Source organism: Myotis yumanensis, unplaced genomic scaffold (assembly GCF_028538775.1).
Source record: "Myotis yumanensis isolate MYYU_CA2020_CCGP unplaced genomic scaffold, mMyoYum1.0.hap1 SCAF_17, whole genome shotgun sequence".
Classification (NCBI taxonomy): Eukaryota; Metazoa; Chordata; class Mammalia; order Chiroptera; family Vespertilionidae; genus Myotis; species Myotis yumanensis.
This window is the reverse complement of record NW_027223768.1, coordinates 11,087,926-11,101,169: the sequence shown is the minus strand read 5'-3', so window position 1 is coordinate 11,101,169 and position 13,244 is coordinate 11,087,926. Positions and strand designations below refer to the sequence as shown.

General features: G+C 40.3%; 1 protein-coding gene across 2 annotated transcripts in view; it reads right to left on the bottom strand.

The window, feature by feature from the left end:
- WARS2 (tryptophanyl tRNA synthetase 2, mitochondrial) overlaps positions 1–13,244 on the bottom strand; it is a 65,432-nt gene that overhangs the window by 19,166 nt on the left and 33,022 nt on the right. For both annotated transcript variants that reach the window (XM_070397030.1, XM_070397031.1), the window contains one exon: positions 1,647–1,727. In XM_070397030.1, coding sequence (XP_070253131.1) covers positions 1,647–1,727 — 81 coding nt within the window. The remainder of the gene's footprint in view (positions 1–1,646; positions 1,728–13,244) is intronic.

Sequence of the window (13,244 nt, the reverse complement as noted above, 5' to 3'; positions counted from 1 at the left end):
GCCTTACATCTGTATTATCTCATTAATCCTCCAAATAACCCTGACCTCAGCAGCCCTGAGCCCACCTTTTTACCCTATGGTCCCACCCCTCACTGCGCCAATCAAAACTAAGGTAGGAGCTCTTAGATCCAGCCACAGCACTGGAACCGTTCCTCTTTGTCTTTCACACTTTCTAACTATCTATCTATCTATCTATCTATCTACCTACTTACCTATCTATCTATTATTAATTTTAGAGAGGAAGGGAGAGGGAGTGATGAGAATCATTGATCAGCTGCTTCCTGCATGCCCCCTACTGGAGACTGAATCTGCAACCAGGGCATGTGCCCTGAACCAGGAATTGAACCGTGACCTCCTGGTTCATAGGTTGGCGCTCAACCACTGAGCCACGCTGGTGGGCTCTTTCACACTTTCTGATTACTTGTTTAATTGCCTTTTCTCGAACAAACTACAAGCCTCATGAGAGGGGCTGTTTCCACCTGCCTTGTTGACTGCTGTGGCTCTAGCACCTAGCGTGGCAGGAGACTTGCAGGAGCATCACAAATATTTGTTCATGAAGAGATGACCACCGAAGGCAGTAACATGCTCTAGGTGAAGGCTGGCACTTGAAATCCATGTTTTCCCCACAAACCAGGAATTGCAGGCTCGTGGGAAGGCTTCTCCAGGATATCAACCGAGCATTCACTAGTGATGTGTTACCAGGAGGCCCTTAGACACTATTGTAAAGTAGGGACATTTCCCATGAAATTAGTATTCAGTTCTTATAAAGAGGATTTCAGCATTCCATTGAGTGCTAGAGGACTTATATCAACTGGGAAAAGCCTGGCCTAAAACCAAAGCATTACACAATTTTGTTGGTAACTCTTGTCAGGTAATGATGCTGCAGCATTATCAACATCTTCTCTAAGCACCGTCTCTTTTAAGCTCTGTCTGCTTATCTCTGCAGCGGATGCAGAGGCTGCTGAACCATCTTGCTGGAGAGCAGCTTGAAACTGGAATTAGCCTTGACAGAGTCAGTGGCTATCTGCCCTTGTGTTATCCAATTGCAAAAATAAATGGAAGTAAAGTACTATGAATTATCCAATTTACCTTTCTTAGTTGAACTTCTAAGAAAAAGTACAGCCTTAGTTTATCTGTGGGTTTGAACTGCTGCCTGGACTCAACTTGTTTAAATGTTAAATAAAATAGGCTGTCTCTTCCCCTCACAATAGAAACATTCTTGCCTCACTGCCAGGTAATTCCAGTGCCGACGGGATAACTTCAGAATCCCGTAATCCAGAAATTTTGATTGTTAAGTACAATGTGGTAGCTTCAAGGTCTTTACCAAGTCTATCCAAAGGGCCCTCTGATTCAGCCATACACAGATCAAATCAAGTACATTGGATATTTTGATCCAGTTTTTAAGTTGGAAGGAATCTTAGGGAACCCTTTTCATTTCCATTTAATACCCTGAGGCACAGAGTTTAAACATAGCTTTTCTAGTCACTAGTGAGTAGCAGACCAGGAAGGCAGTCAACTTTGGGATTCCCAGAGCCAACCACAGAAATAAGCAGTGGGGCAGGGGGTGGGGTCGGGCAGGGTGGGGGATAGTTGTAATGTGGACCTTGAACTCCTTTCTGTTTGTTAATCAGATTACTGGCATTTACCTTCCACTGGTGTAAATGTTGTAATCGGGGTAGTCTGACCATGCAGGTAAGGATCCAACTTAATTGTGTGTGTTCAGCCACCTAAAGAAATAAAATAGAACATTAACGAAGGTGGTCAGTACTTGCTTACATGCATGACAAAACTAAGCAAACGGCAGGTATCACCTTAAATGGCTGAAAATACCCCAAATCAAGGTAATTTTAAAAAAGGACAGGTGAAGGGGACTTGCACAGAATTTTAGGTGAAGGAGAAATCTTCAAAACCAAACAATATGATTGCTAGTATAATGTTTAAATCCTCTTTACAACATCCCTAGAAAGACTGTTTTGAGGGGATTTCATTAAGTCCTGAGACATCTGTTCCATCTTTAAAAAGCCAAGGTTATTAAGACACACACACAGGTTCAAGTCCAGTCGAAATAAATTCTAAATATATGAAGCATCCTGGCTGGTGTGGCTCAGTGGTTGAGCATCATCCCATGCACCAAAAGGTCACCAGTTCCATTCCCTATCAGGGCACATGCACAGGTTGTGGGCTTGATCCCCAGTAGGGGGCATGCAGGAGGCAGCTGATCAATGTTTCTTGCATCGATGATTCTCTGTCTCTCTTTCCCTCTCCCTTCCTATCTCTAAAATTAATAAAAATATATTTTTTAAAAAATAAAATAAATATATGAAAGCAGCTATGATACCTTACATGTAAATGGTAGAGAAAGGTACTGGACTTAAAGATCGATACTTTAGACCTAGAATAATTTGAAATTTCGTAATCACTTTATCATTCCAAACTATAGTTTTTAGTTGTCCCTCCTCTTCCTCTTCCTTCTTTTTTTTCTTTTTGTAAAAGAAGAGGTCTAGCTCTGGTCAGGTGGCTCAGTTGGTAGGAGTGTCGTTCCATGCACATAAAGGTTGCAGGTTTGATCTCTGGTTGGGGTGTGTACAGGGGGCAACCAATCAACGTTTCTCACATCAATGGTTTTCTCTCTCCCTCTCTATATAAAAATCAATGAAAGCATGTCCTTAGGTGAGGATTTAAAAAAAAAAAAGAAGCGATCTAGTCAATAAGAAAATACAACATTTTCCCAATTTTTTTGTTGTTGCAACCAAATTTAATCAAGTAACCAAACCTGGTTACAATTGGGATGACTCTTGGGCCCAGGCCAGGTTCTAACTGATGACCTGGAATTTCAGGCCCATGCATCTTGTTTCTGGACCCCGGGGATTCCGAGCCCTTCATCCATTGTGGCTTTACTTGTGTCCATATGATTTCCTTCAAAAGCAGAGACTGTTGCCAACTCTGAAAAGTGGCCCCAAATGTGTTCTTTGTGGGTTTTGCAAAAGGAACATGAAGGAATGGGGCTGAATCAGCCCAGGCCTATTTTACTAGCAAGGAATCACCATCTGGCGTAAGCTAGTTTCTCATTTTTCCCCTCAAGTCATGGAGAGGGAAGAGTTGTTTTTCACGTATTTGACAAGGAATCGCTTTTCAAGTTTTGCAAGTTGCTGGGCCGAATCTGTCATCTTTCTTCCAAGAGCCATTCAGGCTTCACGGAGGCAGCGACTTTGACAGCACTGTCCCTGCAAATTGCTAACTGCTGCCGTAAACAAACAGCGAGCAGGCAGAAACAGTGACGCTGGAGGAAGCAAGAGGATTCTGGTTGCTTTTAATCATCAAGCAAAACACATTCCCATTAGAAGTAATACAACAAGAGCTGATTTTTGGCAGGAAGAAGTTGGAGAGGGTTTCTGTTTCTTCTTTACTGAATTGGGGAAAGAAATGACAACACAGAAAATAACAATGGGCGTGTGGAAAGAGACAAGATGACCCCTCTCCTTCAATCCGGGCTCATGTGCTCAGCTTTGGCGATACGCAAAAAGCTAGCATCAGGTCTCCATGAAGTCAAGTATTTCCCTTGGAGTAGCTTTTTATTTGGACATATGGAATGAGACGTTCATATTCTGCAGAGATCTTCCTGGCGTTTCCAACTAAGGGGGCAGAAGAGTAATCCAAATTATTCTTAGACATAAAAATGTAGGTAAAAAAGTCAAAGAATTAATTTTCCCAATTTATTATTGCTAATTATATAAGAAGGGTAGTACTCTTCAGGATTTGGTTCTTTTCATTTACTTATATTCAAGACAACTGCTTGGATAGGTTTAGATTTGTATCTGGAGAAAAGTGAAAATGGTATTTAAATATAGTCTGTTTTGAGTTATGTTGTGAAACCACAAAATAATAATATGATCTGTTTTAGCCACAGAAAAACAAAAGCATGGGCCAATAAGGTGGCCATCCACAAACAAGCCAGCACTGACTGAAGTTCTGAGCCCTAATCGTAACAGTCAAGACACATGCATTCGTCAGTTACAGCAGTTCTGCCTGTTTTGTTTGCTGCTGTAAAACAAGAGTCTGTCACACTGCAGGTGCTCAGTAAATACTGGAATGTATGAGCAACATAAAAGGCTGCAGAAAGAATGGTGAGGACCAAAAAGAACCCATTAGAGTTAACAGCAGAGTTGGTAATCCAGGCAAAAGCAGTTGCAAGGGAGTGACCGGATGGAAGCTGAAGTACAGAGAGGTGGGTTGAAGTGTGAGTAGGTGGCAGGATCTGAAGACAGATGGAGGAGGAGTGTGGCGGAGTGGCTAAGAGCTCCCTCTTTGGAGTGAGGCCGCCAGGATCATAATGCAAGTTCTGCCACTAATTAGCTGGGGGACCCTGTGTAAGAGACTTAATCTCTCTGTGCCTCAGTTTTGTCATTTAGAAACGGAGGTTAATGATAATATCCACCTGCCAGGGCTTAGAGCTGTGTATCTAGCACACAGTAAGCATTCAATAAATGGTAGTTCTTATTATGGGTACTTTATAGGAAGACTTTTGTTTTAACTTTTTATCTTGAGATGATTCACAAGTTGTAAGAAGTAATACAGAGAGATCCAGTATACCCTTCACCCAGTTTCCCCAATGGCAACATCTTGCGTAACTACAGTACACTATCACAACCAGGAAAATGAATTTGACACAATCCATCCACCCTATTTAGATTACACCGGTTTTACACGCACTCATTGTGTGGGTATATTTAGTTCTATGCAATTTTACCACATGTCTAAGATATGTTTTTCTTTAAAAAAAAATGTTCTTATTGATTTTATAGAGAGAGGGAAGGAGAGGAAGAGAGCGAAACACTGATGAGACAGAATCATTGGCCGGCTGCCTCCTGCACACCCCCTACTGAGGATTGAGCCCTCAACCCAGGCATGTGCCCTAACTGGGAACTGAACTGGCGACCTCTCGGTGCATAGGACAACGCTCAACCAACTGAGCCACACTGGTCAGGCTGAAACATTTTTTAAAGGAAGGATAGAGATGGCAATAACCAATAGGGGTTAGCAGTGGTTCTCAACCTTGGCTGCACATTAGAATCACGTGGGAATCTTTGTAAAATCCCGATTTCTGGGCCTCATCCTCCGGAAATCTGTTTCTTTGTTATGGGGTGAGGCCACAACATTAGTAACAAAGAAACAGAATTTCCGGAGGATGAGGCCCAGAAATCAGGATTTTAAAAAGATTCCCAGGTGATTCTAATGTGCAGCCAAGGTTGAGAACCACTGGTTTAGAGAATAAAATTTTGTTTTGTTTTTTAACTAAGGACAGACCTACTTTTCAGAACATCTTCCACAGAAACAGGAGGGGAAATAATATAAGATGAGGTTATATCTTGTGGGATAGAATCAGAGAGCAGAAAGTTAGAGGACTTCACATCTAATGGACTCTATTATCTCTGAAAATAGAAGACAGGGTGATTAGAAACAAATGGGATAAGAAATATACTCAACGGAATTGCTGGGTTTGATAGGAAAAAACAAAAGATCTTCTGGAACAGAGTTATATAAGGCTTGATGTTTTGGGGATGTTTTTGTGAATTAAAAAGGGCAATCATTTGTAAGATACACTCTTTGGGAAACATTGGTATTCTTCAAGATAGACTAAAGTGTTCTGCCTAAATAACAGGTTTTTAAAATTTTTTGCAGAAAAATTAAATCAGTTGCATCTTTAATTTTCCTTGGCCAATATAGATTTTTTTTAACAGGATCCAAAAAGTACTAAGCACAAAGCAAAAATCTGGATAAATTAAAGCACATTAAAATTGACAACTTTTCTTTATCCAACACCACCATTTAAAGGGGGGAAAAGGCAAGTTACAGAGTAGGAGGTGATATTTGCAAGCCTATATAGAATATATTGGTGTACAGAATACGTAAAAAACTCCTACAAATTCATAAGAGAAAAGCAGACAACCCTATGAAAACTGGCCAGATGCATTACATACAAATTAAAGTGGTATCACTGTGATAGCACTACACACACATCAGAATAATTAAAGTGAAAAGGCTGAATAATACCTAGTATGGCAAGGATATTAAGTAAGTAGAACTCTTATACACTGCTGTGGGATGTAAACTGGAAGTATGTCAACTTTAAAAACTGTATCCACTAACACTCAACATTTATATAACATATAAGCAAGGCAGTCCCTTTCTAGGTATATATCTAACAGGAATGTTCTCAAAAATATATGTACAAGAATAAAATGTGACAGCCCCAACTATAAGCCATCCAAATGTCCACCTATGTAGAATGGATAACTTGTGGTATATTCATACAATGGAATGTTACCGCAATGAGAATGAACAATTGCATTCAACAACACAAGTCAATCTCAGAAACACAGTGCTGAGTGAAAGGAGCCATACACCATACAGTATGTGCTAAATAATTTAAATGTTATTAATTTCAAAAATATGTTATCTTGGGAGAGGGATAGTTAGCGGCTAGAAAGGAACAGGAAGAACATTCTGGGTATGAGTCGCATGGGTGTGTTCAGTTTGTGACAATAGGTAAGAGGCTAGTAAATCCAACTACATTGGGCCTTGAATAAAATAAATGAAAACCTTGTTGTTGTTTAAAACAAGGTGGAGGGACTACTGGAATAGCCGAGTAACCCCTGAAAATATAGAAAGATCCAAATGTGTACTGAGGGATGTTCATTGGTGAACATAAGTACTGATGGGAGGCAGACTGGTTGAAGGGAGTGAATGAGAGTTTATCATTGATAACAGAGAACACTAGCAAAAATTGTCAAAGTCAACTTTTTCTGAACTCTGGAAATTAATCCACAGGGGCAATAATTTGAAGAGTATTTCTTTAACAAAAACATCCGCATCTCAGTAAAATCAGAGAGCTTTGTGGCATTTTAACTCACTCTATTCCCATCCACCTCTCTCCAGGTCGGTGGTAGCCATGGAAACCAGCAGCCTAGCTGTCACGGGAAGGGGATGACTGGGTTTGGAGTGCCTCATAGAGGCCCATCTCCAGAGAACTGTCACTACTGGACCTGTCTGACAGCTCCCTGGAAAAGCCCCATGTGCAGGGTTTGCTGTTATTTCACCTGACTTAGAGCTCACTCTGTTGGAAAAACCCTTTCCCTAGGACGTTTTTCAGAAATAATCAGCAGCAAAGACTTAATATTGCAGCTGCCGAGGTGCTAATACCAGCCGGGGAAAACAAGAGGCTGGTCAAACAACTTAAAGAGAAAAGCTGCAAAATGATATGCCCACTGAGTGCTTTGAAAAGACCTAACATATTCCCGGACATCTAGAAAGCCACATGCATGTGCAGGGCTATGCACATATCCAGCAAAGACCTGAGAAACCCCTACTCGCTCACCTCTGTCTCACTTTAAGGTCCCGTGTAAGCCCCTCAGCCAAGGATTGAAAGTATAGGATCAAGGCATTTGGAAATTTCTGTTCAATCAGTACTTGAGCACAAGCTAACCCAGCGGAGACTATTGTGGCCAAACATGCCAATGAAAACAGACTATAGAACGACTGCAAAAAATCACTAAACAAACCATAAGAGCGAACCATAGGTGTGGGGTGATTTCATTAGTGAATTCTAACAGTTAAAAAACTAATACCAATTCTTCACTAATCTCTTCCAGAAAATGAAAAAGGAGGGCACGCTTCCTATTCATTCTAAGTGGCCAGTATTACCTTGATACCAAAGCAGGCAAGGACATCACAACAAAAGAAAACTACAGATTAATGCCCCTTGTGAGTATAGATGCAAAAATCCTCACCAAAATACTAACAGATGAATCCAGCAACATATATAAAAAATGATACAATCTGAGCAAGTAGGATTTATTCCACAAATGCATGGTTGGTTTAATATCCAAAAATCAATCAATAATACCACAATAATCTAGACAAAGTAGTACTGGTATAAGGCTAGACTACATAGATCAATGGAATATAATTTAAAGTCCAGAAATAAATCTATACATCTATGGTCAACTGATTTTCAACAAGGGTGCCAAGACAATTCACTGGCGGAAAGATGCCAGAGCTGCCAGTGTGTTTGATGAGGCTCCCCTTCTCCTTAAAACCATTCCAACCAGGTTTTCACCTCTACCACTCTATGACCACTCATCACTGTCGGCAATGGAGATGGTATCAGGTTGTCATCGACTTGACATATTTAGCAGCATTTGACACAACTGATGACTTCTTCCACCATGATTCATTTTCTTGACTTGGCTCTCAGACATTGCATTCTGGTTCTTCTCATTATCTCAATAGTTTCTCTTCTCAGTCTCTTTGTGTGGTTCCCACTCATCTCCCTGACCTCTTATGATTGCAGGCACCCAGGTTTTAGTCCTTGTTTCTTTACTCCCATTCTTTTTGGCACTCACTCTGCAATTTAATCTCATCTTATGGCTGTAAATGCAATCTGTATAACTGATGACTTCTAAATTCATAACTCCAGCCAGACCTCTTCACTGAACTCGACTCATATATCCAACTATCTATTCAGCATCTTTCTGTGGCTATCTAATGGCATCTCCAACTCAACACTTCCAAAACCAAACTCCTGATCGTCCATCCCAGACCTGCTCTATCCACAGCTGTCATCTTTGTTGGTGGCAACTTCATATTTGCAGTTACTTAGGTAAAAACTCCTCTTTTTCTCTCATACTCTGTATCTAACCCACCTGCCAATCTTGTTGCATCTACCTTCAAAATATCTTCAGAATCTTACAAGTTTTCACCACTGCTGCTGCTACCCCTCTGGTCTAAGGTACTATCAAGTCTCAGCTAGATTCCTTCCTAACTGGTCTCCCTTCTTCCACACTAGCTCCCAAACCGTCTGTTCTTAACATAGCAGCCTAATTGGCCCCTTAAAACATACATCATGTCACTTCTCTGCTCAAAATCCTGCACGGTAATGTCCAAATAAAATATAGCATATTTATATAATGGCATATTATACAACAAATAGAGGAAATGAGCTAGATTTCTGTGTATAAACAAATATCACAAAAACATAGTGCTTTGTGAAAAAAGAAAATTCCAAAAAGGTACTACAATGTGACACTACTTATGTAATTAAAAAAACACACACAAATCAACATATTATATATTATTTATAGAACTGTACAAACAGGTATGAAAAACTGGCTAGATTGATACACATCAAATCCAAGATTTTGGTTGCCATGGGATAGAGAAAAGGAACGCAGGGAAGAGGGGCAAAGGGAACAGGCAAGGAAAAGAATTAAAGGGGCTCTCAACCTTGTAATTATCTATAATAATAAAAGCATAATATGCTACTTAGACCAGATAGCTGAACGACCTTCTGGATGTCCTTCTGGACGACCTTCGGAAGGAAGCCAGGGCTGCGAGGGCCAAGGCAAGCCGCAGCGAGCACCTTGCATGAATTTCATGCATCGGGCCTCTAGTATTTTAATATAAAGAAGTCAAGCAAATATAACAAAATGTTAACAATATTTCATCCTTGGTATTGGGAACATGAATGTTTGTTATACTACTTTATGCATTTTTTAAAATTTTCCAAAATATTCAATTAATAAAAAGCATACAGAATAGCATGATTCCAAAAGATATAGTTGCTAGGTATCAAAGCCATTTAAGCAATTCATTGGTTCAGTTAATACTGGATCAAATGTCTAAGATAACCTCAGTGTCCCTTGGAATTTTACTATTTCCCATAAATGTTATCTTCCCAGGAATCAGGTCCTATAAGGTTTGGTTAGCATACCTGGAAAACCTGGGAGTCACAAATTCCCAATTACCATTTCCTCTCGGAAACTAGTAATTTCATGCTAAGTTATTTTTATTAGACTCTTATCATGCCCATGGCAAATCCCCTTAACAGGAACCTTGTTTGGGGATCTGATTTTAATGAAAAGAGCTCTGTTATCAATGATAAACTCTCATTCACTCCCTTCAACCAGTCTGCCTCCCGTCAGTACTTATGTTCACCAATGAACATCCCTCAGTACACATTTGGATCTTTCTATATTTTTTCGTAGTCCTGTACTTCCAAAGCTGACTAAACAACTTCTATCAGTCTGCTCCTGACTTGAAAGTCACCTCCATCTAAATTCTATTGCTTGTTGTGTATATGTGTGTATTTGTATATTTTTTTATCTATAGCATTAAACTATGCTGGGTAACAACCCCAAATATAAGGGGCTTACGACAATGGTTTCTTTCTCATTCACATTAAATACTGGTAGTTGCAGGCTGGCTATAACTCTGCTTTATACACCTTCTCATTCCAGGACCCAGACTGAAGAAGTACCCCCATCTAGAACATGCTATCCTCAAATTAGAAGGAAAAAGAGCAAGAGAGTTAGAATAAACAAAGAACTCCTATGACTCAAAACAAAAAAAAAAACAACCTGATTAAAAAATGGGCAAAGGACTTGAACAGACATTACTCCAATGAGGCAATAGAAATGGCCAACACGCATACAAAAAGATGCTCAACATCAGTAATCATTAGGAAAATGCAAATAAAAACTGTATTTTTTTCTGAATATTCAAAACAAACATCACACTCTTTTAAAAATATTTTTATCATTGAGTAGAAAGAGAGGCACTGTTATTAATTTGACACACGCTCCCCACTCCGTCTTCCAATTCCACTCCACCTATAAATACATCAAGGAGCCTGGGTTGTGGGCAGTATGTGCGTAGTAGGGTAGGATGAGAGGAAGTTATCATCTGCTAGGTATTCTACATCATGTTATTTAAATATCCCATTGTAGACATAAAAAGGGGGTTCAGAGAGCTTGAATAATTTGCCTAGTGTGTCACAGTGAGGTTCAGGCTTGTGGCCCAGAATGGAGGAGGTGAAAACACTACAACTTGCTCATCAAATCACACAGGAGCATAGATCTGGGGGGAAAAGTGGTACTACCTACAAACTTCCTAGAGAAGGAAATAACAGGAGGAGTTTGGTTATATGGTAATCTTCCCAACTTTTTCTTTCTTTTTTTTTTATTAAGGTATTACATATGTGTCCTTATCCCACCATAACCCCACCCCCCCACCTCCCCAACTCATGCCCTCACCGCCCTGTCCAACTTTTTCTTATTTATGCCGTGGGCCATTTAGATCCCTTGCCGCTTCCTGGAAACTTGGGAGATGATGCCTGTTTTACAAATAGATCCCTCAAGTCCATCCATCGGTCAGATGTTTGGTTGCTTCTTTTCAGTTCTGAGTTGAACATGATCTAACCACTTTGAGAGGTCAACAAATATAAATCTGTACTCAAATATGCTTCCACTATTACTAGGAGCAGTGAAAACACAAGAGATTCTCTGTCCAAGGTTAGGCCACAGTGTTACACCTCTCAGATAAGAGACCAGGGGTCAGGCATAACTTGTGTTTGTATTCAGTGAGCCAAGATTCATGTAGTCAGGTCCACGGGCCTTCTTTCAGAAACTGATTCCCCCATAGCTCCCTTTCCTTTATTATTGATTTTCATTTCCTGGGAAACACAACATGACTCTAATTAGCGAATGAGGCCACATTCCAAAGCCACAAATTCCATTCTCCTCCCTCGACTCTTCCCTGGACTGTTTGGACCCTATGTAACATGATGTCACAGGGTCAAAACTGTCCTTTGCTCCTGGCCTTGGCAAGAAGGCATGCCCCAAGCCACAGTCTCCAGCTTTTATTTTCCATCTGCTGGTGATTCACTGCAAGGAGAGTAACAGCTGAAGATGTGGAGACACACACCTCACAGACAGCTGTGGGAATCAGATTGGATCTGCACTCAAGCATGCTGGAAATAAAAGACCATTGACTTTGGCATTGGGATGAAAACCTCTGCCAAACACACATAGACAGTCTCTCTCTCTCTCTCTCTCTCTCTCTCTCTCTCTCACACACACACACACACACACACACACACACACACACACACCTTTCAGAGAGACTGTACAGTTCCCCACATATGGCAAACATATTTTAGGGGAAGCACCATGACTAGAGGCCAGTGGGAGAGAAAGAAAAGGAAAATAATGAGAAAAGTCTTCAATAAGCCTAAATTGTTCCAGTCAGACTGCTGAGAAAGAATGCAAAGGATTGGAGATGAAAATTATTGGTAAAATCAGCATTATAACCTAGCTAAATTCTTTCCTACTCCAAATGTTACTAGAACTTACTCTGAAGACAACAGTAGCACCTGGGAACTAGCCTTTCTGTTTAGCTGGAAGCACTTTGCCTAACACAACAGACATACGTGAAAAGAGTACATTATATAAAACAAAAATGTTTTCCTCTAATTCACAATTTCAAATATTCTTAATTTTACTTGTAAATAATTGTGTGTGTGGGGGGGGTAAAGAATACAGGTATAACTAATTTTTTTAAATTTCAATTCTTTATTGTTTGAAGTATTACATGAGTCTCCCTTTTCCCCCATTGAGCTCTCCCCAGCAGCTCCCACGACCCAGCACATGCCCTCACCCCCTACTGTCTGTGTCCATTGGTTTTGCTCATATGCATGCATACAAGTCCTTTGGTGATCTCTTACCCCCTTACTCCCTGCCTTCCCTCATAGGTTGGACAGTCTGTTCGATGCTTCTATGTCTCTGGTTCTATTTTTGTTCATCAGGTATAACTAATTTTAACTGGCAGTGGATCCCAACACTTTAAGTACAATTGTTTTCTAAATTCCATTTTCTCTGTGACATATTTAACGATCAATTTAAATGCACTGTGAAATTACCAACATAAAGGATCTACCAAAATCCTTGTTAGGATGTAAAAAACTGATCTCTAAGTTATGTTTAATAAGAATTGATTTATCAAATTTTCTAAAAATAAAACCAGAGAAAAGACTCCAGTTTCTGCTTTACAGAGTTATTGGTGAAAGTTAATCAGATCGCCTGAAGGAACACAAAAAATCTGATAATTGAAAGTGGCGGAGTGGAAGAAACACTGGCCTGGTGTTCTTGGGACCTCATTCTAAGGGCTCTCCTTAAACTGAGTTTAGAGTTTCACCCCCGAGGGTGGAAGGGAGGTGCTGATGCATTTTAAGTAGAAAGATGACCATGTGACAGTGTGGGAAATGGACTATCCATTTCTGAGACTGACACAGGAGTAAAAGGGTAATTTAATTGTCCAGGCAAGAAATAATGACGACCTTGAGGTCAGTCTAGCTCTCCACTGCCCATGTGCCATCAGCTCCTGAGGCAAAGGGCTGGTGGAGGCAGAAT